The sequence below is a fragment of the Penicillium brevicompactum genome (genome assembly GCF_028827555.1).
Source record: "Penicillium brevicompactum strain IBT 35665 chromosome Unknown utg000001l_segment0_segment0, whole genome shotgun sequence".
Classification (NCBI taxonomy): Eukaryota; Fungi; Ascomycota; class Eurotiomycetes; order Eurotiales; family Aspergillaceae; genus Penicillium; species Penicillium brevicompactum.
Window position 1 is genome coordinate 2,135,948 of NW_026623203.1, and position 24,227 is coordinate 2,160,174.

A 24,227-nucleotide genomic window follows, 5' to 3' on the forward strand; every position below is an offset into this window, starting at 1 on the left:
GCATGGAAATAGCCAGAAGACACGTACTCCGTATTTCGTTTCCCCTTTCTTGAACTCGGTTTACCCCGAGGACACGGGTGAATTCCCTAAAGTAAAATACACCATATGAATGGTGGAGCTTAGTTCCCTAGGAATGATGAAGAACACAAAACACCGAATGCCAGAACTACAGTGTTTTCATTGATAACGGAATCGAGTACTCTGTGCAATAGATCACCCGCCTCAGAGTATTTTCTCTGTACGGAGTACAGAGTACTTATACTTCGTAAATTCCAAGGGCTTAAGAAAAGTCGCGTGTACGATCAAGATCTGTGAACGTACCCCGTACGGTACGGAGTACACCCCGGCCCCGAGTGCTCGTCTCACCCAGCCTTTCAGGGTGGGTCCCACATGTTCCCGCCAGTCTGGTTCTTGTACTTTTGTCAACCTGACCATAACCAAATATCTTATCAAGCCTGATTATACAGCATATATCATATTGTGCCAACCCATCAGATGTGCGGAGTAAATCCCAATATTTAGGTGGTAAGAGCCCAAGCCAAATTTGCCGTGGTATGGCGAGACAGGGAATAAAAAGGACAGGTACATTTTACAAATGATTGACATGCTTTAAGGTCCATACGGAGTAGGAACATCGGAAAGTGGGTGAGTGAGATGACGGCAGGTGACAGTTGGATATGCCTAAGCCCATCATCCCCTTACCGGCGAAATACCGTAGCCGCATCTGTAGCTACCATCCTCCACACACGTACATATGCGCCATAGAATCATCGAGAGTTCTTAATGGACACTCTTGAAAGACATGGCAGTCCAAGAACTCCGTAAGATGACCCAGAAAGCCGGAAACTACTGTGCATGTTCCGAAATTCTAGACATCATGTGCCCCTCCTTTCGGAGATCCCCTTGTGGACGTAACCTACAGGAGTGTTTGACACTATTCCCAAAGAGGTGGAATTGGGGAATTGGAGAATTGGAGGAACTGGGGCAGGGATTTCTGACCAATGAGAGCTATTGATTTGGATGATATTGGGCCTGGACACATTTAAGGGAGCGAGCCTGAGTTTCCCCTAATGACACTACTTCTGACAGATCATCTCTTTTCCACCACTAAGCCTTAATATGGTAGGTGTCTACTCCATACGGACTAGGGGAATGGCATCACAGGGAAAACCACAAGACTAAGATCACCGCAAACTTAAATAATCTCTCTGCACGGCGCAGTTTTGCAAAGCTTTCGGAAGCATGTCCACGTTTTGAGATTCAAAATTCGACCTCCGCGCCGAAGCTCCAGGAATTGCTGACAGTCACAAACCGTGTCTTGGCAACAGTAGCTCTAAAGCTAGCTGTGGGTTATTCGCGTTGAATGATTACTACTCCGTACGTAGTTATCAATTCCAGGCTAGGACATCAATGTCAGCTCCACGCCTCTGCGGGGCCGAGAGTTCGATAATCCATCACTTAACCGAACTCCTGTGTTTATTCTACCTTTTTCTTCCAGCTTTTGCCAAAATGAAGTACCAGATCGAAGCAAAAGCAATGTGAAATCAAATCGGAAATATTGACAGCGCCGATCTCATAAATAGATTGTAGGTGAATTTTGATCCGAAGCTCAAGAATCCCAGGAGAAAGGGTAAAGACGGCCCGTGGCTGGGCCGGTTGCAAATTCCCAGCCAGATGGGACCGTTCACTATTGGCTGATCGAGCCCATGCAGTCAAAGGGCTGCGATCGTGAGAATCGGGATGCTGCCCAGGTGTCTGGCAGAAATTCCGAGGGAATGGATATTCGAATAAAACCCAATCCAGCAAAGGGACCGGAGAAAGAGTCCATTAATTTGAAATTCCGGAGACCCCGACTCCCGCTTGGGAACGTATTCTAATTCCGCTAATGTACGGAGTAAGGAATGAAAACCTGGCAATTCCATTATGGGGGGAAAAGAAAAGAAAGAAAAGAACAACTCGTCAGGAAATCGACAGAAAAAAAAAGGTGACATAGGTCTCATCCAATCATTTCCCCGAGAAAACTTGATCTTCCCCAGTGAAAATTAGGGACATTACATATGTACCTCCACGCCCGAAGCGCCCATGTCTTTCTTTCTTTACACTTTGCTTTACAACACCTTTAGTACACGAACTGCTCCACTTCGTTTTACTCTTGAATTATCAAGTATTTCAAATGTCGATCCCGCACGCTGGTTTATAGTTGCCCGGATCGTCCTCCCGCCCTGCCAGATTATAACTTAACCCAAGCTGTCGGGCTACTTTTTTGTTTTTCGTCATGTCTGGTATTACATCAGTCTAAGGGGTACCTTCTCGGTTCACAGTGGGATATGAGATGGAGTATAGTGAAATTATTCTTTCCCACCCCATAACCCCCCCGCCATCCAATCCTGCAGAGCACGCCCCCCGCCGTTGCTCTACGGCCCTCTCATAAGAAGACTGTCTGACATTTCTCGACATTGTCGTGTCCAAGTCCGAAATTTATTCCGATTCGGTACTGGTCAAGTGTGTCTGTCTCCCCCCATAAGGGTTGATATACAGTACTTCCGCTGCTGTTTTTTGACCGCACAAGAGCATCGATCATGGGTGCAAGACCACCGGTAAGCTTGTCAATCTGAAGCTCGCCAATTTGATATTTGACGTATCACTTTTTTTATTCCTAATTATATCGATATCCCGGGCAGCGGATTTTCAATGTCTTCATACTAATTGTTCACACAGGTACCTCGCGTTGAATGGTAATGCCCCAAACCTACCAATTCTTCCCTTCTCTCAACCACGGTTGTTTTCATCATGCTAGTTGGGCTCTTGACTAACTCGAGAAAAAGTGACACGCAGTCACTGACTGCCAGTGTAACCGATTATCCCTTCGAGAATGGAAGACGGTATCATAGGTACCATGAAGGAGGTATGTTTGCACTCCCGGCTCAGTCACACCTCACACGACGTATGCTCACCCGATTCCCGGATGTACAGCCTATGTATATCCCAATGACGAACAGGAACTGGATCGTCTAGACATGCAGCACCATTTATTCAAAATGGTCATGGGGGACAAACTGTTCCATGTGCCTCTCATGAGCCCCAAAAAGATCCTCGATATCGGAACCGGGTCAGGGATTTGGCCAATAGAGATGGGTATGTATACCCGGTCCAGCTGTGCAAAGTCTTGTCTCACCATGTCGAATTGTCTCCCTATAGCGGCCTTGTTTCCAAACACCGAGATTACAGGGACCGACCTGTCCCCAGTGCAGCCGACAGAAGTCCCACCGAATGTTCATTTTCTAGTTGATGACGCCACCGAAGATGAGTGGTTGTGGGATGCGAACCATTTTGATCTCATTCACATCGGCCACATGACAGGAGCTATGCCTTCATTCAAACGCATTTTACGACAAGCATTCAAACACCTTAAGCCAGGAGCCTACCTGGAATGCCATGAGTTAGACCCAAAACCCCGATGTGATGACAAAACCATGCCTCCCGAAAATCCAGATGGAGGATATAGCGCTTTCGCTATGCATGATTGGTTCGATCTGAATATGCGATCAAGTCGCGATGCCGATCCACCAAGGCAGTTTCGAATCGCACATCGGATCGAACAGTGGATGAAAGATGTAGGGTTTGTTGATGTTGAACAACGAGTGTCAAAGATCCCTACAAATACCTGGCCACAAGAAGAAAGGCTAAAAACCATCGGCGCTTGGAGCGAAAGCAATTGGCTCGAAGCTTTATCCGGGTGGTCTTATAAGCCATTCCTTGCCCTCGGTTGGTCTAAGGCCGAGATCGAAGTTTTTCTTGTCGACGTGAGGAAAAGTATCCAAGATCGAAATGTCCATTCATATACGGACTTTTATGTGGTGACAGGGAGGAAACCCTTTCCCAATGAAGGTGGAACCCCCTGAATATCTACTCTATCCTCCGCTTTTGTCATGACCATCTTACGTTTTACCAACTTGTTCCGTTATGTCTTCTCCGAGATGATCAGCATGTGATACCATTGGTGGGCATTTTTTTGCATTTTTTTTGCATTATATTGGCGTTGTGTCTTCCCCTTTTGCTTTGTTTTTTTACCTACCTACAACCTTGGAAGGTTCTCCAGCTATTCTATACATATCCATTCAATCAAACAGAGCTACAGTGAACTCGGTCTTGGAATCCTCCCCTGCCAATTAAGTGCACGAGCAGGACACAAAAATGCTCTTACTATGTACAAAGCATGCAACAGATAACTATTCCCAAAGCGTCCCGAGGTCCAGCCTTCGGTTCCAATGTAGCTTCGATAGGTATTGGCTGGATGAGAAATGATAAGTCACGATAGAATTGTGTGATTTATTACATTATCTAAAAGGCATAGGGATGTGTTCATTGCAAGGTTGTAGGCCATCAAGTTCGATGGGAGGGAAAGCTGGTAAAGAAAATCCACTGATTGGTCCGAATTGGGTGCCGCGAGATGGTTAGTCAGCATGCCAAGAAGTCATTGGAAAGCTGCCATGCGAAAGTTGATCCGCGGTGCTCGCGAGCCTTCCTCCCAATTGGCTCACACATGACATAGCTAAACCCATGTCTTTCGGTAGACATGCCTATAGGCATGCTCTCAAACCCCCTGCGACTCCGACACTCGATTACCTGTGGGTCAGCGACGACTTACTGGCAGCCACGTTCCGTCGATTTGCCAATGGCCAACGACGCCATGGGAGCTGTGTCCCTGGGCCCCTCGAAGCACGGCGACGTCTTGCAAAGCGAAGAAACACAGCACTAGCCAGTATTGGCGGGGGGCCGCTGGAGGACATCTCGTGTCTGTTTGGCCGCAATGGGAGGGAACATATGAAATGGGGTGACCATTCATGGCAGGGTATGCCATTTGAAAGTCAAGGTACGTGTTGGCCGGAGGCGAGTTAATCGCTTGAGTCTTTATTCTGACCGTCTTTCCCAGGCTCCGCAGACCATGCCCTAGGTTATTCCGAAGATCCTGTCACTTCCTCAGATTTAAGCCCCGGGTCAGAACACATCCAATTTCCAGATCACGCGCCTGACGCCGTCACAATCGATCCGCAAATACCTGAGCAAATATTGGAAGAGTTTCTTAGTGGCTCTGACTGGGGCATCGAAGATGCCAGGGAATTCACTCGCCAGATGAGAATTGATCTCCACCGAGACCCCCGTTACAGCCGGCAGATTTTTGACCAACTACTTGCTCGATCGGGACAAAACTTCGAGGAAGCCATCACCTTTCTGGACGACCCATTTCTCAACACCCGAGGCTCAGGGAACTACATCGCAGCCATTGAACTCTTTGTCCGGACGAAAGCGAAACGCGCTAGACGAACAGCTGTCTTGGATTCAATAAAACGCGGACTAGAACTGGGCTTGATTCCTACGGAGGATATTTGTTTGATCATCCGCACTCTGCCCAATATCCTCGTTGAGAACAAGAAGACTCTGGGCTCATGGGATCACTACGCGCTGTTGAAACATTATCGGGCTATGTGGCGAGCCATTGGTCGCTGCAATATCTTGGGATACCATGATCTGGACAAGAAAATTGTGGATGCTTGGCTCGGGGAGCTTCTGAAGATTCACAGCTTTCGTTTCGCGGAGGAAATCATCATCGAAACGCACGATGCAAGCAATCGCAATCAGTGGCCTTCCATCTTGGTTCAAAACTGGCTTCAAGCTACAGAGACCGATTTGGAGACCAAGGCCCCATTTCCAAACAAGATCTTCAGCCAACTGGACGTGGACTCTGCCGCGGATTGCGTCATTCGGGTGACAGAATTAATATCTGTCTCAAACGACAAAGACCTCAGAAACCAGCTGCTCCACCGATGGCGGGATTGCCTGGCAAATGCCGATATAATCTCCACCGTCGCAAAATCACACGTTTGGTGTGACTTCCCCCTTCCCTGCATTGAAAACCAAGAGACTGCTTCTGGAAAGCATTCGACCCAAAGCCAAATCGTGCTGCGACTATGGCTTTTGCGCACCCTTTGTCGGACCACTGGGTACATGTATAACCAGAACTCGAAACCGACAGACCGGCCGATCCACCTTCTCCTCAATCTCTACGACCTCGTAGTCAAGGAAACCGATGGTCATTTTTTCCCCGGCCTTTTGCGCGAGATTCAAGAACTCGATCTTCCTTACAACAGGCTCCTCATTCTTGCTCTCGACAGAAAATCCCAGAAGTCTATCACAAAAACAGTCCGCCAAACCCTCGAGCAGTTGGAAACCTCCTGTCTTTCGCTCACAGATGTGTGGAAGACCCCGTCTCTGCACAAGGGCATCCGGAACATTTTCCACGCTTCATTCGAAGAAATGTACCATCGCATGGATCTCACCAACCGCGCGACAGCAGAGGAGTTAGTGCACATTGCGCGATCAGGAGATTCAAACAGCACTCGATCTATCCTCAGACTTCTTAATAACAACACTCCGTTCAAGATCAGCCTTCACAAGGCTTATCAGGATATTCCACACCCCGATGAAATGGCACTCGTGCGTTACCATGCTGGTCCACGCACCAGCCGGTGTCCCGACCCGCATGCTGCCATTGGTCTGATCAACCAGCTGGCAATCGCAATCTCCTGCTGCAGAAACCTGACTCCGTCTCAGTCCTTCCATATGGTCCACTGGCTCTACGGGTTTTTGCGCAGACACGGTGGACCCGTCGATCCAGACTTTGTACGAGCTATGTATCATGCCGGCATTGTACGCAGACGCCGTGATGGTCTCAGCATACCGGCAACCCAATATCAATACATTCTTTGGATTGTTGAAAAATTCGAGGGACGTGCAGTTGTTCAACAGCTCACAGCTCCCCCTGAAGTTGGTGAATCGAACATCAACAGCCAGTGATCACATCTGTGTGGATCTTTTGGCAACTTGATCAAGGAAGGAGGTCTACATTTGTGCATAAGGCACTTTGTAATATAGCGTGATACCCATAGTTAGTTTGCCCACAGGGCGCTGAGTTGCATATTTGAATGGACCAAGTTGCGAGAACTGCAGTATTTCGAGCTTACTTGTTTGTAGTCTGTAAATAAGCTTGCAGTCATTCTTGAAGTCTAAAGCATTACATGGTAATATGACCAGATATGATTTTGAGACAGATAAAACCCGTGCGTGCATTAAGTTAATCCAAGGAGACCATTGGCCTGAGTTCCTCAAATATCTAAGAATCAACCTCCATGTTGTCGCCAGCAGCGAGGTTGTCATCGCCCGACAGAGTTTCAATCGTAACATATTTCTTCATGTCCTCCTTGCTGATGACCCGCTGGTCGAGGTAAGCAGTCGTACCGCGCTGGAAGCGGTAGTTGCGCTCCTTCTGTGGGCGGTCGTTGGGCTTCATGTAGTTGCGGAGCAACTGTGTAGGCTGGTCCTTCTCGATAACGCACACATCGACATTGCTTCCGGAACCCAGATCGTTGAAGATACCGGCCTTGATAGCTTCGGCGCAGATGTCGATGGCACCCTGGCGGTCAAGGTTTGGTTGCCAGGTCGACTCGAATACAGACATAGCTGCCAGAGATCCAGATCCCATAGTCACGTAGGGGAGCTTGTCTGTAGAACCGTGTGCGTGCACAGTGTACAGTCCTGTGCCGGTCGGGTCAACACCTGCAACCACAAGGTAGGCTCCAATGTGACCTTGGTAGCGGAAGAGGTGCTGCTTGAGCATGGTCATGCAGGTGATGACACGAGGGTCGCGGCCCGTTGATAGAGAGTGCAATTCGACATTGGAACTGATGAGTGCTGTTGTGAACTCGGTGTCGGCGGCGGTACCGGCTCCAGCACACCAGATCTTCGGCGCGATGTAGTGTAGCTTCTCACAGTTCTATCACAACAAAAGAAAGGTCAGACTCCAGAAATGTGTACCGCAATGATCTCTTCCTCTTACCTTGTCTGCTACTATAGGACCGCTGGTGGCACGAGTATCTGCTGCAATCTGTAATGGCAATATAAGTCAGCACTTGCAACCTAGTTTCTTGGAAACTTCTCATATCATCATCGAACGTACCACAACACCCTTATCATAGACACATCCCACAATTGTTGTACCGGTGCTGGTGGCTTTGGGGAGGGGAACGCCCCTGGCGTGAAGTGCCGCGTTGCGGTTGTAGTTGGAGAAGTCAAAGCCCGGCATTGTGATCACGCTGGTATTCGCGACCAGATAGACAATTTATCAAAGCTGATAATAGCAGTATGAGCGAAGAGGATGTATGGTTTGGGTATCGAGACTGAGAAAGGTGGTGGACAGATGGGGTAGCTGAAGATGGATGTGAAGAGTGAAGTGAGCTGTTTGGAGTGACGAAGCTCCCGCAGCCTGGTTGTTGTGGCCTTAATTCCCAGGCACCAACAAGGTGTTTTTGCCGGACATTATTTTCGGGCCTTCAATGATCTTTGGACTCTTCCGTATCCTCTCCAATCTTTGCGCATCGGTGGTTGTCGTTGCGTCTATCTACACCCTCCACTAGTCTTCTCATATATGGGAAGCAGCGCGATTCCAAGATTTTCGCGCATACTCTCAACCTCTTCTCCCGGAGTCCTCAGTCACTCCACCGTCGCTCACTTTCAACTCCCCCAACCTCGCCTTCGCCCAATGCTTTGAGAACAAGCTCACCACTAAGCGAAAGCACACGGTCTTTTTCTGGCACCATCCATTCAGATAAATTCAGGATGGCTTTCAGCTTCGGCGCGTCCAACCCCGCCGGGGCAACTGCCTCTGCGGAGCTTGGTCCAGAGCTCCCCGATGTTTTTACAGATGTATGTCCCACTCCCTCAACAACTGGACCTGCCGTGGTCACTCATATTAACATGGTTTTAGGAAATCGGCTTCAAAGGCGTATCTGGTGATGCCAATATTCGATTCCTCCCTACCGCCTGGCCGGACGACGCGCTTCCGGCTCCTACTTCGTCTCTTCTAGCTGTCGCGCATACCAAAGGCCTCGTTGTTGGTGCCGGGCCCGATGCGCTAGTAGTGGGCAATACCGAAACCATCCGCACTTCGATTGAGGCACCGGCTGGAGAGGAAATGGAAAAGACCAAGGCATTCCAACCTCTGGCCACAATACCACTTCCTTCTCGTCCTACTCATGTGGCATTTACTCCGGCTGACGACGGATTGATTCTGGCAACGGAAAATGGCGCCTCTCTTTCCGTATTCGACACAAATACTCTGGCGCAAGGAAACGCGCAACCGGCAATCTCAATCCCAACAAACGGGGTTTCCCTTCGTGCTCTTGCGCCTAATCCCGACCCAACCTCGACACTTGTTGCGCTTGTCACCGTAAATGGTGACCTTTTGATTGCCGACCTCAAAGCTGGCAACCTTCTTCCTGGCCCCAACGGCCCCGTCCTCAAGAATGGCGTGAGCTGTGTGTCATGGAGCAACAAAGGAAAGCAGCTAGTGGCTGGATTGGCCGATGGTACTGGATACCAGATGTCTCCAGATGGAGCAAAGAAAGCTGAAATCCCCAAACCTTCGGATTTGGAGGGAGATTGCCACGGTCAGTCAAACTAATTCTAGATCTCAAATGCCCTTTGCTGATAAGATATAGTCTCTTCCGTCGCATGGCTCGAAAATGACATCTTTCTCATGGCATACACTCCCAACGCTTTGGAGGATGATATGGGAATGAACCCTCCTTCTTCTTACTACATCATCACCCGTCGCAAGCAGCAGCCATTCCTGATCCAAAAATTGCCTGAAGTTTGTTCAACCATGGGATTTATGCTGAAGCGCGCTCCTGCCTTCCAATTCATTACCCGACTCAGAGACTACAAGCCACACTTGAAAGATGTATTGATTGTTTCGTCCACTGCGTCCACTGATCTCGGGCTCATCACACGATCTGACCAAGCCCTAGCTAATGACGAAAGAACGAAGCTTCACGTTGGCCAGTTCATGACCACTGAAGTGAATGATGATACAAAACGAGCTAGTGTCCCACTCAAGGAATCCGGCGATGAAACATCAGTGATTGGTCTGGTACCCAACCTGTCATCCACAACGAACGTCATTGCGCCGATGCCTGGTTCTGATATTATGGAGAGCTCAACGCCCCTGCCTGGCATATTCCTTTTGAACAATGAGGGCATCCTCACATCCTGGTGGCTCATTTATGCCGAATCTATCCGCCAGAATGTCCCATACTCTGGGCTTGTTTCGTCCGGTCAGGCACCCCAGGCTCCAGTTGCAGCTATCACCCCAGCCCCTGTGCCAGCCCCAGTCCCGACCACGGCCCCTACACAACAACCTGCATTTGGGCAGTCGTCTTTCGGGGCCCCTTCATTTGGGCAGTCTGGCTTTGGTGGCTCGCCTGCCATGGGTGCCTCAACCATGGGTGCGACTGCCTTCGGAAAACAAAGTGCCCCAGGATTCGGCAGCCCATCTCCCCTCGGTGGAAACTCTTCACCGGCATTTGGAAAACCAACCCCCCCCAGGCGCTGCATTTGGAACCCCATCTCAGCCGGGTGCCCCTTCATTTGGTACCCCAAGCACTCCAGGGGCCCAGTTCGGAAAGTCCGGCTTCGGGACACCTGGGCCCGCATTTGGAAAGTCCAGTACTCCGGCGAATCCATTTGGTGCTAACGGTACCCCGGCTTCCGGAGGAGGCTTTAGCTCCTTCTCGGGTGGAGGCGGTTTCGGAAGTTTTGCGTCAGCCAAGCCTAGCGAGTCATCATTTTCCACAAAGCCAACACGCGACGATGCATCAGCCACCGCGAAGCCGGCAGTTGAGTCACCATTCGGCGCGAAACAACCAGCAGCCGAGTCGCCGTTCTCAAAACCCACCGGTGGTAGCACTTTCGGCCAAGGCTCGAACACGCCCTTTGGAGCTGGGTCGAAGAAGCCTGAAACCCTCTTCTCTGCTCCTGCGGGCAAAGCGCCGCAGAATCCCTTTGGCTCAGGCGACTTTCAGCTCAAGTCCAGCTTCAAGGGTGATGGATCGGCTTCTAATATCGACACGAAGGCAGAAAAGTCCTCGGGAGGAGCATTTTCATTTGGAAGCTCCTTTGATGACATGGTATCGACTCCACGCAAGGGGAGCGTGTCGCCTAGTGAGTCGATGGATGACACCGACGACGTGGCTCCCGTCGACAAGAGTACATTCTCAATTTTTGGCGGAGTGAAGAAACCAGACTCACAAACTCCTACCTCAATGTTTAGCTCGAAGACTACAACTTCAGCCGAGAAAAAGACATCTTTCTCCATGTTTGGCAACGCTGGACAAGAACGACTGACTAGTCCTTTGTCAGCGCAATCAGACAAGACGGAGACACCCAAGAAGAATTTCTCTGCCTCTGGTACCGATGCGGAAACGCCTTTGCCACCGGATTCCACGAGCCGGGATAGCTATGCGGCTGGAGATACATCTGCTTCTTCCAATGTCTCAAAGAGCTCTACTGACGATGCTCCACTTCCTCCGGATTTCATCAAACCGAGCAAGCCTTCGGCTCAGCCTGCAAACGACGCCCCTCTACCCCCTGATTTCCTTTCACGACCCAAGTCCGCACCCAAGACAGACGATGCTCCTCTGCCCCCTGACTTCATCACCAAAAAGAAGCCTGCTCCACCGACAGACGACGCTCCTCTCCCTCCAGACTTCATGACCAAGCCCAAGAAGTCAGATGCGCCGGCTGTTCCCGAAGATGCACCGCTGCCCCCTGACTTCACCGCGAAGCCCAAATCCAAGTTGTCAGAGGAGGCGGTTCCAATTCCCGATGACTCGGAAGGCTCTGAAGGCTCTGAAGGCTCCGGGGCAGAATCAGACGTTGGGGATGAGTCAGACTTCAACGACAGCGGAGAAGAAATCACCCACGACGAAGCAAAGACTGCTAAGCCTAAACCATCGGCAAACAGTTCATTTGGTGGACTTTCCGATAAAAGCTCCACGGGAGGGTTCTTCAGCGGCCCTTCTAAGCCTGCTGAGGATAAAGGTCGTCTTCCGCGACAGCTGTTCGGAGAGGTTCCCAAGCAACCACTGCTCCCTCCCCCTGGCCCTGTCGCACAAAACAATCGCGAACCTTACCGCTCACCGAGCCCTGTTCGTCAAGGTGGATTGAAGAAGAACGTCTTGTTTTCTCCAGAGCCTCACAGTCGCAAAGGATCCACAAGTGCCTTGCACTCTCGTAAAGAATCTCTGACTCACCTTGCAGAGCGTGATGGGCGTTTGAAGAAGGCCAGCGATATCGCTCGGGAGCAACAAGAAGCACAAGAGCGGGCTCATGCTGCGGCCCAGGCACAGGAAGACGATGTGCTGTCTTTGTCAGACGATGACGAGGACGACAGACTGCGTGATGACTTAACCCAGCCTATTGAGCCGGTTGATACACTGGATCCATTCTTGCCTCACCAAAATTATATGAGCGAGACCACGAAGCCAGGAATCGCAGGTCAGGTTGAACGACTCTATCGTGATATCAACTCAATGGTCGACACTTTGGGAATCAATGCTAGATCACTGGCTGGGTTCCTTATGCACCAGCAACCGAAGGAAGAATCCAATGTCGATGAATGGGTCATGGTCCTGAACGGTGACCAACCAGCCGATATCCTTGATACCAAAATGACTTTCAAGGATATTGAGAGATTTGAAGAGATCATCGCATCTGTTGAAAAAACACTGAATGACCAACGCGTGCAAGGTGTAGATGAGAAACTGAGTGCCTGTCGTGACCTGCTCACCAAGCAAATTGTCACACTGCTCTCTCAATTTGCCAGCATCCGCAAAATTCTGGACGCGCACACCGATCGCGTTGCTATTCTTCAAGCTCCCCTCTCTGCTGAGCAGGGCGCACTCCAGCACGACCTCCGCACAACTTTCACCAACCTCCAAGCTCAGACAGTTGATCTTGAGCAAGCAGTCTCCTTGCTCCGTGCCAAACTCGCCGATGTTTCCCAGGTCAAGGGTACAAACCGTAACCGGCCAACCGTTGAGGCTGTCACGAAGACTATCGCAACCATGATGAGCATGGTCGAAGGAAAGCGCACCGACATTGATGTCCTTGAAGCCCAGATGCGCAGGCTGGGTGTGGATGTTTCAGTCGCCGGCTCCTCCAGCCGCGAGGGCTCACCCTTCAACACTCCCCCGCAAGGGTGCTGCTGGTCGCATTCCCATGACCCCTGGGTCAGTTGACAGTAGCTCTTATCATACCCCTGAGTCTGGCTCCCGTGGTATCAACTTCCGCGCTAGTGTCAATGGCTCTGTGCGAAAGAGTCGCCTCCGCAGCGTGGAGGGCGCAGAAGAGCTCGAGTTCCCACAGGAAGATACAATTGCTTACAAGACGAAAAAGTCCCGTCGTCAGCAGTTGAACTCCAACCTGAAGCAGGCATTTGAAGACAAGCAGGCAAAGGTGCGCAGTGTGGATGATTGGTAACTGATATCTGATATTTGCTTTAATTGTGAACATTTTGACCCAGATTGGGGGGATGTTCTTGGCGTGTACTGGTATCTGGATGGTCGTTATTTGACCGGGGGAGTCTTACGGTATGCACATAATGTAGCGGGTTCTTTCAGCGCGATGAAGTCAGCTATCACAGCCATGCCTTTGCTACAGTATCTTTAGCTAGATGAACGTTGAATTTCTTGATTCTCTCTCAACGATAACTAGTGTTTTGATAGCTACACACTAGACCTCGCATGTAATTCCAAGTTTCTAAAGTGATGCTTTACTCTGCTTGATATGCTACTCTCTAGAAAGGTGCCCCCTCTTCCAATATTTTAGGCGGAGCAACCACTGAAACACCGGACTTGAAGAAGATACGCTGCCGGTCCAACTGAACCTGCTTGGCAAGGATGCGCTGATGCCATCCTTGTGCAATGTACGCAGCACGTTTGTAAACTTCGGCCTTCCGACGAAGCGAAACTCCAGTCACCGGAAGCGAGATGCACTTGCAAGAAAGGCCATGTCTCGACTTGTGGCCAATTTCCGCACGTCCACTTTGAATTTCCATGAAAACATACTGAGCAAGATCTTCATCCCAATGGGTTTCGGCCATCTTTTCGTGGAAATATACAGTTACCCAACAGGCTGGCTCGGAGTCAAGGGGCTCTGGTAAGGTACGGGAATTGATCATGAATACGCTGGGTTTGCCATCTGCCATTGTGTAAGTTCCAAGTTGCTTGGAGTATCGACTGTTTGAGCCGACAGTGTATGGATTGTGAGGGCAATCTCGAGGACATCGGTGCAACTTTATAATGAGTTTGTGAGAACTGGGAGACAATGGTCCTTTGTTTACTGCACTGTCTTTGTACAGTGGGGGGCCAATAGGGTTTTGTCACCGGCCTCGTTCTCAAGGTATCTTGGTGGACACTTCTCTTTGAAGGGGCATTGTCGCGCTCAGCTGAAAGACACTTTGTTTCATCTAAGCCAGGTTTAGTAGACATTGTTACAACCAAGAAAAAATACGCAAGAAGTCGAGAGTTCATGCATGGAGTACTATATCGTACGTTAGGGGCAGGCAGTATCTATCCGAAGCAAAGGGCTCATAGTTCCCAATTGGGATCACTGACATGACAGTGACATCACCTTTCCATCTTGATAACATCGAATGCGCTTTGGGAGCCGAGCATCTACCATCATCCAGCATGTCTCAATCAAGCTGTCAGTTCATCTATTTCCGCGTCAAGTCTTCCGTCAAACCCGAGGATGTGTCAAGCGAAGAAGGCCAGGCTCTACTGGACGTCTTTCGCATGACGAAACATCAGAGTGGCCATCAGAGCTCAGCCTGGGGTCGCACATCCGAAGATCAAGACATCATTGTTTGGGTTTTGGGTGAGTGCTGTTGTCTCTTGTCTGATAGCTGATCTCACCATTGCTTTTGCTCGTCCAACCCACAAGCACCAGTCCCGTAGACAAGAGCTAACAAACCGAATAGACTGGAACGACCCACGCAGCTCGACAGATTTGAATCTTCTGGATCAATTCCTCGCCGTAGACAACGCGCAACCGCCGACCTCAGTCTACGTCACACTCAGCCCGCCCATCTCTGCAACGGCAACCCTCACCCAAAATCCAGTGACGGAGCTATGCACGCTGCCATATGCAAGCACTCTTTCTGTGCTAGAGGCGAAGCAGTTAAATGCAGATCTGATTAGTTTCCGCACTGCGTTGATGGAGCAAATGCCGCAGGTGGCGAGCCCGCGGTCATGGGCGATGGGGCAGCTTGACCGACCCTGCAAACTGGACCATGCACACAGTCCAAGTGGAAAAGCCACCGTGCATTTCTTGGCGGTTGGCTGGGACAGCGTGGATGCGCATCTGAGCGCAAAGGAGACCGCCAAGTTTTCTGAGGGTGTTGCGCCTCTCATGGAGAAGATGTTGGCACCTATTCCAGGGTTAGAGATGAATCATGTCAGTTTCCAAAAAGTCTAGGCGGTCAATATGCCATGATAAGGAGAAGAAAAAGACGTAAAGGGCTTCAATGAATTAATGCTTGGGCTGTGGATGTAGTTCTGTCGGTGTTGCGAGCGTGAAATGCCGGTGATAATTAAGGGCGGATGCGGGAAGGGATAGGGGCTACTTGAATCAAGGGAAAATCGTGGGAATTGTTATTAGGAAGGCAGAAAATCAAATCACACGCCGTCGAATAAGATACAACGAGAATGTAAGAAAGGAATGGAAAAAAGAAAGAAACTCCTAGGAAGAAATTGAGAGCAAATGAAAAAGAAACGTCATAAACCACCGTGGACTTTTGAGCAGAACAACATAAATGTTATGAGATCGGCCATATACCGTGATCCCGCAAGTTTGGGATCTGTTAGGTTTAAATCCGGTGCTTTTCGCTTTCTGTGTGAACATGTTAGAGAAGAGACACAAAAGGTGATTAAGGAGGGACAAACCGAGTCGGGAATAGAGCATGTAGAGAGCCATTTGATTGCACTCAGCGGCACCGGTGATGGTGACAAGACGCTCGTTGCTGCTCTCTTGGGGCTCGTTAATCTTGATGACGCTACCGCTCAGGTGGCGTATTTCGTTAATCTTAGCACCGCCCTTTCCGATGATGGCACCGACCATGTCGTTGGGGATGAAAATCTGCTGGGTCAGTGGCTGCTGGCTCTGTGCGGCGCCACCCACAGGGGCAGGGGCAGTTGGGGGACCTCGGCCAGGGGTAGGCTGGTGGGGTCCGCCGGCGTAGGGAGCAGGCTGGTGGGGTCCGACACCGCCATAGGGGGCCTGAGGGGCGGGTGCAAAGTGCATGGGTGTTTGGGGAACTGGAGCGGGTGCAGGTTGGCCATGGAGATAGGGAACTCCGTAAGCACCACCGCCGGCACGGTTGGGGTGGGGATGACGTTTGAAGGTATCAGGGTGACCGTACTGGCCACCAGCTGGCTGGGGAACGTAAGGTACGACTTGCATGCCGCCAGGGACAGCGCCGGCGGGACCGCCACTTCGAGTGGCATAGGCTGAGGCGGCGGGACCACCGTAGCGCTCGGTCAACTGTTCAACCAAGGTTGAAGCAACGTAGTAGGTAGCAATGTGCACGGCATCCGCAACACCGAGAATGACAAGGGAACGTTCGGTAGAGAGGGGCAGACAGGCATCGGAGGCATTCAGACGAGCGCCGGAGGCTTCCTGGATCTCACGAATGCGACTTCCACCCTTTCCAATGATGGAGCCGATCAGAATATGAGGAATTAGCAAACGGAGAGGGTATGTCTTTGACTGGGCAGTTGACGCAGCCTCAAGAGGTTCATTGTTAAGGGTACGAATGATGAGGCCGAAAGCCTGTTGTTTGACATTAGTAAGTGCACAGTACAGGCAAACACTGCGCAGGGTTAAGACAACTCACCTTAGCAGCAGCATCCTGGGGTCCGCTAACGGTCAGGATACGCTCAATGGCGCCCCGAGCATAGTCACTGACAGTGCACTTGGCGCCGGACAACTGACGGATCTGAGACACGTTCTCACCTCCCTTTCCAATAACGGTAGCTGCCTCGGGGCTAGAGATCACTGCACGGATGTGAACCCAGCTCGACTCATCGACGGGAGGCTGGTCAGAAGCCGTTCGGTCGGCCTGGGAAGCTGTTGATTGGATGGGGTGGGTGTCAGCAGGGAGACCCTTGCCATTGGGAGCGTCCGGAACCACAGTATCTCCCTGGGTGTCCTTGGTGACATCAGCACTCTGGACTTGTTCGCTGGAGATATCTGCCTCGGCTTCGGCATCGTCGCTCTTGACTACTTTGTCCAGCGCTGGGCGCTTGGCCTCGGGTTGGTCATTGGGACCGGAAGGGGGAGGAGGGGTCCTCGAGAGGACGCTTGGCGGACTGAAGGTTGGAAGGTGAAGCAGACATTGTGAATTATGTGTGCTGCTGTCTCTTTTCACTTACGAGTGAAATATCGAAAGGTGTCAAGGATGAAGTCTGCTTTCTTCTTTTAAGATCGGCTATGTACACCAGGGATTCCCACGGAAGGTGCTGGTGCTGACGATCGAAAGGGGAGACTGGTGCTTTTGAGAGAATGGTAAAGGTTGTGGAGGAAAGGTGGTGAGGAAGTTCCGCAAGATGGGAGGAAGTGGAGTTTGAGGTGGTGTGAGAGGGAGGCACGACCGGGGGAGCTTCACGGGGGGTGCCGAGACGCTCGAAAAAGACGAATCGGGAAATGTGAGGATGGGGTCCTTGGGTAGAGACGATGGGAAGTAGAAGATCAGGCAAGAAAGATATCAAGCGCTAGAAACCGTTGCCTGCTGTACCACGCTGTAGCCTCCGATAACGTCCAATCTGAGGTCGAGAGGGTGGATAAAATTCGCAATCGACGAATTGAGGGACTTCAGATACAAAGTTCTGAAGTGATTGTAAATTCAAAAAGAAATCAAGAAACTGGGTGACAGTGATGAAATGTAGACCACGGTGATTAAGGGGAGGAAGGTGATGATGAAGAAGATGAGAGAGGTCGAGGAAGTTCGGTCACATGACGTCGGCGCGAATGTGCAGTGTGATGTATCTCCTTTCGTGTCGCGCTACTTCTGATTGTCTTTACCTGAGCAAACATTCTACTGCAAGTCCGAATTCCAATTGAACTCGCCTTGAAGAAAAAGAAAGAAAATAACAAGGGCTCTGTCGCCTCTGGAAAGAGCTCGCGTGGATTTTATGTCACATCAACTAAACATGGATATCTCCGACCAGACCGTGCAGAGGATCCAAAGCTTCGCAGAACAACGCCAAGAAGCGGAGCATGAATATGCAAAGGAGCCTCTCAGCGGTACTGCCCTGCATGCATATACGCGACGGTTAGATGCAACCTTGCAAGGATTTCAAGAGCAAATCAAACGCCAACAGGATGAATTGAACAAGGTTCGCGAAATGCCTTGATGATTGAACTTGGACTGACTTTGTTATCAAGCTGCGTGAGATCAATTCAATCGATCTCTCAGAGGCGAGCAATGACCCTTGGGTCCGCATATCTCAAGCAAGAAGGGCCAAGAAAGCATACGACTCGCTTATGAAGTCCGATGATGAGCTTCCATCAACAGACTCCGTGCTACCATCGCTACTAGCTCTTGAGGAAACATCACACCTTGTCCAAGAGACAAAGGTATCTGTGAGATTGGCCGCTGAGCAGCTGTCTGTCAACCGAGAGCGCCTTCGAGTCGAAGACGCTAATCTGCGTGACTCGCAATCAATCGCAAATGGACTCCGAGAGCGCATTGAGAAAATTCGCAATGAAAGCGCAAGGAAAGAAGAGCAGACGCCCTCACAAATAGCGCGCGAACACCTCGCTCAGCAAAAGAAGCAAAACAAAGATCTGGACCGTTCTTCTGCTAGCCTCAAGGTGTCTCTAGATACTTTTATAGATGACACCCTTGCACCTATGCTCGCTGCTGAGGATATGGGTGGCCCGACCGTTGGTGATGCTCTCGAGGTGTCGGATTCCACGCTGAAGGCGGGCTATACGGCAAGCGGCAAGCCCAAGAAACAAAAGGACCCAGTTGATGCGGAAGGTGGGTCACAGCAACGGATTGATCAATTTTTGCAGCGCAATGCAGATGAAGCCCCTGCAAACAAAAGAGAGACCGCGGCGAAAGAGATGCATACTTTGCTCGAGGCCATGTTGGAGACTGGATCTTACATTGACCTTGAGCGGGATTCGGCGTCATCCAGGTTCCTTGTGAGAGCAAAGGTCGCCCAGTTCCATCCTCGGGATGCACGCCGACTCCGGCTGATTGATTTTGGTCGCTCGCTAGGGAATTGAACCCAGAGGGACTCAAAACGCGATGCAGTGACAAAGTGGTATTATTGGTGGTATCTTGTATATCCTAATCTTATGTGATCATGTCAAATATGAGGCCTAGCCTGAAACCCACGCTATGAATAGTGAGTGGACAACATTAAAATCAACAACGCCTATGAATGCTGCATGTGCAATATTGATCATGACATCTTAACAAGAAAAGAGGGAAGGGGGAAAGAAATAGCATCTCAAAGGGGCATCATTCCAATCGTGGACTTTGGGGTCTTGCTTTTAGCACCCCTTCGGGGCGCGGACTGGCTTGCCGGTCGATCTGACTTGGGTTTTGATCGCGAGCCTTTGCCCTTCCAGCTGCCAGTAGAGCCATACTTCCGTCGTGGTGCGCGTTTTCCGGGTGCGCGTTTGCGACCCTTGGAGCTAGAAGCTGCTGGGCCAGATTCAAAGTCGTCACCGGAGTCATAACCCGGAGAAAGTGGTGGGGGAAGTAGCGACTTGTGATATCTTCGGCCGTGTTGTTTGGTGGATCTACAGGGTTATCCAGATTGAAGGTCCCCTCGTCCATGAACAGATCGTCGTCACTGTACTCGTCGCTGCTGCTGAGATTGATCACATTGTGGTGATTGGGGTCCGCGACAACACCGTTTGTCTCGGCTTCTTGCGTCATCTCTTCGTAGCGCCTCTTTGCGTTGCCAACCAGTTCCAGGATCTGCCGGCCATATCGTTTCACTTTGTCCTGATCGATTTCGGGAATTTGAGACAGTTCAGAGAGGTCTGGCTGGTCATTAGTCTAGACTTCACTTCAATAGGAGGAGCAATAATCACTTTTGGGGAAGTATATGGCCATCTCGCGGAGGGACTGGTCCGAGAAAGGCTGACAGCGGAGGCCCTTTTTAACAACAAGCTATGTAAACAGTTAGCATCTCAAGAATATGGCACTCCAAACGGTGAGCTTACATCTTGAAGCATGATTTTGGCATGTTCTTGGAAATCTTCCACGACCACCCGATGCATGTGATCGAGTTGATCCAATTTTCGATCACTGGTTATGGGAGGGCCCATCTCACGCGGTTTCGCACGGCTAGACTTCCCAGTAACCCGAACCGGCTCAAACCCGTCACTGTCATCGCCACCCGAGAACTGTTGTTCCGAGGGTTCGGCGTGTTGGAAGCGTTCGAGGCGGCGATCTTGTGCTGATTGAACGGGAGAGGAGACCATGGTCGACTGAGGATAGCCCGAAGAACCGGATTTGCCTTTCTTTCCAGCTGCGGAGGGCTTGGGTTTGGCTTGGACCTTGCCCTTGCTATTTGGTGAGGCGCGTACCTCCAGCTTCATCTGGCGCTTACCACTCTCGTACTCCGCTGCACGGCGACCAAGGACGATGTACTGAACGGCGAAGTTACTCTTGTTGATCACGTTGTCTTCGGCGAGAGCATCTTCACCCAGCAGTCTGTAAAACAGTCGCTCTGCTGCTCCACGGTCGAGGTCAGCGCCCTTTCCATAACCTGCCATTTTGCGGTGTGATGGGTCTTTAGGTCGCTTGCTATCTCCACGAAGGAGATCAGCGCAATAGATCACAGTCACTTTCTCCTTTGACATCTGGAATTGCCGCACGATCTTGATAGCCCAGGACGCCTGTTCGGTGAAATCATGAACCTCAAACACCAAATCAGACTTGCAGTTATCGCATGTGTTGCTGCAATCCTCCCGGCGGAAATTCTCAGCGAAATAGGCGAGAACTTGCACACGTCTGCAGTCACTGCGGTTCTCGCAATATTGAACAACATTGCGCAACATTTGCTTTTGGCGGGCTTTCTGTTGACCACTCCCATCTCCAGAGTCAATCATGCGCTTCAAAGTTGCGGTGTCTTTGTAACCATAGTAAAGATAGCATCCGGAGCGTCTGCCATCTCGCCCAGCACGACCCGTTTCCTGGTAGTAACCCTCAAGACTCTTTGGGATACTGTGATGCATGACGAATCGAACATCGGGCTTGTCGATTCCCATCCCGAAAGCAATAGTGGCAACAATGATGTGCACTTTGCCCGCCTGCCACGCACTCTGCACTGCTGATTTTTCATGGGTGGGCATAGCTGCATGGTAATGTTTCGCCTTGAGGCGGAATTTCTTTTCCAGGTCTTCTGCAACAGTCTCACATGTTCTGCGCGAGAGGCAGTAGATAATTCCGCATTGGTTACGATAATGGCTTGTGATGATCTCCGCCATGCTGTTCAAGACTTCGTCATTCTTTCCCTTAGGCCGCACCTCGTATGTGAGATTAGGACGGTTAAAGCTCTGCAGGAACACCTCACATCCATCCATCTTCAAGTTGTGCATGACATCGACTTTGACATTTTCAGTGGCAGTAGCCGTTAGAGCCATCACTGGTACACCAGGAAATTTGGAGCGAACTTCTCCGAGCTCTTTGTAGTCTGGTCGGAAATCGTGTCCCCATTGGCTGACGCAGTGTGCTTCGTCAATGACCAGACGGGCCAACCTGTTCCTCCCATTAAGCCTTTCTAGGGCTCGGACCAATGATTGGTTCTTGTTGATCATTTCGGGGGTAATGTACAGAACCTCTAGGGCCTGTCCTTCCGCACTTGAGAGTTGGTTCGTAATCCATGATTTTTCCTCTTTTTCGGTCTCACCATTGATGAGATACGCCTTCACGTTCAATTTTCGCAGATGCGATACTTGGTCCTCCATCAAACTGAGCAATGGAGATATCACTATTGTCACTCCCCTGGTGCGTCCAGTTGTCACAATGGAGGGTAATTGGTAGCAGAGAGACTTCCCTCCTCCGGTGGGCATGAGTATGAAGGTGTCTTTGCCGGCAAGGGTTGCATCAATGGCCTCGAGCTGATTTGGTCGAAACCCACGGAGATGAAATCGATCCTTTAGGACCTTTCGGACTTCTTGGGACCAAGGATGATTAGACCAAAAAGCGCTATGGCCGGGCGACTTCTTCGGAGCAGCAGCCTTTTGGGTGTTTCCAGAGGTCTCTGCAAAGACCTTGCGATTTTGGCTGCCAGAGTCGCGAATAGGTAATTGATCACCACCGTTGAAGCCTCCAGCTGCCTCGAGTATTTCGTCGTCACTCGCATTCCAATCAAACTCATCAAGGTCCATCGAATCGAGCTGCGGTGAGCCCATGTTCCGGGCAATATGATTTCCACCACCGCTCCACTCGTTCGCATTTTTCGGTTTGGGGGAATTGTGAAAGTTGGGCGCTCTTGGTTGTTGACCTTGGGTTTGAACTCAGTTCGTGATGATGTAAATGGATCTGATTCACGTGCGAGTAGGTTTATTGCAGTTGTTGGCTCTGTACGTTCCGCAGGGAGCGTGTCCAACGGGCTGTCCTGCGCGAGCTCCAAGAGGTTCACTCGACAAAGAAGCTGTGATATGTGTCCTTCGAGTTGTTCCAACTCTATCTCGACAGCTCGGCTTTTTGCAAGCTCATCTGGCATACTCGTTGGATCAAGGCCTTGAGAAATCACGCGCATCAGATTCTGCTTGAACTTCTGTTTACGAGCCAGACAGTCTTTGTGGGTGTTTTGCTGTTCTTTCAACAACTCGATTGTATCAATCTGGGCGACAAGACTCTTGTTTTCGGCGATCAACTCTGGGACTGGCTGGCCTTCCATTGCCTGCTGGTATACAATCTCGGAATTCTTTTGCAAGATAGCCTTCAGTTTGGCGATTGCATGTCCAAAGGCATTTCTCCCCAGTGCCAGAAAATCCACAACCGCCGGGTCCTTCTCCTGCGTCCCTGATGGCTTTGACGACGGGGTTGATAGAATGGTATCTTTTGGTTCTGTTTTTCGTGCAGTCTGAGTGGATAGTTGCGCAGGTGGGAAAGACACCTTGGGCGTGGATTTTTCTTTATCGTGCGACTGTTTGATGCCGGATTTTGTCTCGGATGTTTCATCGCCGGCTGGACTCATTTCAGGAAGAATGGGGTAGAGGCTCTCCTCTGTATCCAACATCATATTGCCATGGTCATCATTGTCTGGCCAGTCATCGAAAAGACCCTCGTCTTCCTCCTCATCGTCGGAATCAGCAATCACTTGTTTCCGAGGATTCTCGAATGAGGGCAATGTTTTCACGGGTCGCTTCACCACGCTTGGAGGATTCATCGGGGCTGTCTGGCGAGGAATTGTGGATTCGCTTGTTATCTTGCCCCTCGCACCCATAGCCCGGGGCGTACCCGACAGGGTGCGCACTTTGGTCGAGTGTTTCGAGGGCGAATGAAGATCTGAAGTATACTCATCGCTCTTTCGCTTCTTTCCGCGTTTCTCTTTAATCGTTTCGCAAGGTGTGGTCTGATCTGGCCGTAGACCGCGTGACTTGGCTGCTTGGGTGGCACCAGAGGACAGTAAGGACGGATCGAATTCTCCAGTCAGATCAATGGATTCAATGTCATCGTAATCGGAGGCTCTCGGATTATCCGGTCGTGACGGGGTAGACTTTACTCGAGCGGCCTTGTGGGATGAAGCCGGTGGTTCGTGGAAAGAATCTGCTCAGCAAGCGCTTCAAGTCAGTCGGGTTGGCCATACTATCAAATGTTGGTGTATTTGATTCCATACCTCGTACCACGCTTGACTGCTTGTGCTCGCTGCGTTTCTTTGAAGTTGAGGGTGTATTGGCGGGGAGCGTGTCGGGTCTGCTCAAGAGTCGAGGCTTTCTCGCCGATTGGGGCGCATATAGCAGTCTTGCCATTTCTTCGTCCGTCTCATTCTCCACGTCTTCGGGAATATCATCAAGTATCGCACTCTCGTCAATTGGGGGAGTCGGTTGCTGCGGTTCGTGATTTTCGCGTCGCGGCGAGCTAGACTGCGCTATTTGAGGGTATGAAGGCTTCCCTTGGGTTTCCAGCCATTTGAGATGAACAGCCAAGTTATTCTTCGTCATGGGGGCGTGCTGCTCTCATGGCCGTTGGTGTTTGGAAATAATCGACGCAATCGCGCCAATATCGAACGCGTCTGCACGTGAGCGGTCAGGCACGATTGACATTCGCGACTTCCAAGTGGGATGATTATCTACTA

The 24,227-nt window shown here is 50.6% G+C and overlaps 8 protein-coding genes across 8 annotated transcripts; 4 read left to right on the top strand and 4 right to left on the bottom strand.

Moving 5' to 3' along the window:
• Window positions 1–3,038: 3,038 nt before the first annotated feature.
• N7506_000574 (uncharacterized protein) lies at window positions 3,039–6,855 on the top strand (the record flags this gene model as incomplete). The annotated part of the gene is made up of 4 exons (XM_056949870.1): window positions 3,039–3,135; window positions 3,199–3,813; window positions 4,553–4,873; window positions 4,934–6,855. The coding sequence occupies 4 exons, from the start codon at window positions 3,039–3,041 to the stop codon at window positions 6,853–6,855; spliced, it is 2,955 nt and encodes a 984-aa protein (XP_056815785.1).
• A 316-nt stretch (window positions 6,856–7,171) lies between these two features.
• On the bottom strand, window positions 7,172–8,140 carry pup1 (proteasome core particle subunit beta 2; the record flags this gene model as incomplete). Its single annotated transcript, XM_056949871.1, has 3 exons — window positions 7,172–7,831; window positions 7,895–7,942; window positions 8,015–8,140. The coding sequence occupies 3 exons, from the start codon at window positions 8,138–8,140 to the stop codon at window positions 7,172–7,174; spliced, it is 834 nt and encodes a 277-aa protein (XP_056815786.1).
• A 533-nt stretch (window positions 8,141–8,673) lies between these two features.
• N7506_000576 (FG-nucleoporin NUP159) lies at window positions 8,674–13,374 on the top strand (the record flags this gene model as incomplete). Its single annotated transcript, XM_056949872.1, has 5 exons — window positions 8,674–8,760; window positions 8,822–9,503; window positions 9,555–10,340; window positions 10,384–13,093; window positions 13,137–13,374. 5 exons carry the CDS (start codon window positions 8,674–8,676, stop codon window positions 13,372–13,374), a joined length of 4,503 nt encoding a protein of 1,500 aa, XP_056815787.1.
• Window positions 13,375–13,690: 316 nt separating this feature from the next.
• On the bottom strand, window positions 13,691–14,101 carry N7506_000577 (uncharacterized protein; the record flags this gene model as incomplete). The annotated part of the gene is made up of 1 exon (XM_056949873.1): window positions 13,691–14,101. The coding sequence occupies one exon, from the start codon at window positions 14,099–14,101 to the stop codon at window positions 13,691–13,693; it is 411 nt and encodes a 136-aa protein (XP_056815788.1).
• Window positions 14,102–14,585: 484 nt separating this feature from the next.
• N7506_000578 (uncharacterized protein) lies at window positions 14,586–15,372 on the top strand (the record flags this gene model as incomplete). Its single annotated transcript, XM_056949874.1, has 2 exons — window positions 14,586–14,772; window positions 14,876–15,372. 2 exons carry the CDS (start codon window positions 14,586–14,588, stop codon window positions 15,370–15,372), a joined length of 684 nt encoding a protein of 227 aa, XP_056815789.1.
• Window positions 15,373–15,763: 391 nt separating this feature from the next.
• On the bottom strand, window positions 15,764–17,291 carry N7506_000579 (telomere maintenance protein PBP2; the record flags this gene model as incomplete). Its single annotated transcript, XM_056949875.1, has 4 exons — window positions 15,764–15,786; window positions 15,840–16,725; window positions 16,790–17,168; window positions 17,224–17,291. 4 exons carry the CDS (start codon window positions 17,289–17,291, stop codon window positions 15,764–15,766), a joined length of 1,356 nt encoding a protein of 451 aa, XP_056815790.1.
• An 813-nt stretch (window positions 17,292–18,104) lies between these two features.
• N7506_000580 (uncharacterized protein) lies at window positions 18,105–19,188 on the top strand (the record flags this gene model as incomplete). Its single annotated transcript, XM_056949876.1, has 2 exons — window positions 18,105–18,290; window positions 18,340–19,188. The coding sequence occupies 2 exons, from the start codon at window positions 18,105–18,107 to the stop codon at window positions 19,186–19,188; spliced, it is 1,035 nt and encodes a 344-aa protein (XP_056815791.1).
• Window positions 19,189–19,426: 238 nt separating this feature from the next.
• On the bottom strand, window positions 19,427–24,093 carry N7506_000581 (uncharacterized protein; the record flags this gene model as incomplete). Its single annotated transcript, XM_056949877.1, has 5 exons — window positions 19,427–19,956; window positions 20,008–20,086; window positions 20,140–22,427; window positions 22,475–23,698; window positions 23,769–24,093. The coding sequence occupies 5 exons, from the start codon at window positions 24,091–24,093 to the stop codon at window positions 19,427–19,429; spliced, it is 4,446 nt and encodes a 1,481-aa protein (XP_056815792.1).
• Between the last annotated feature and the right edge of the window lie 134 nt (window positions 24,094–24,227).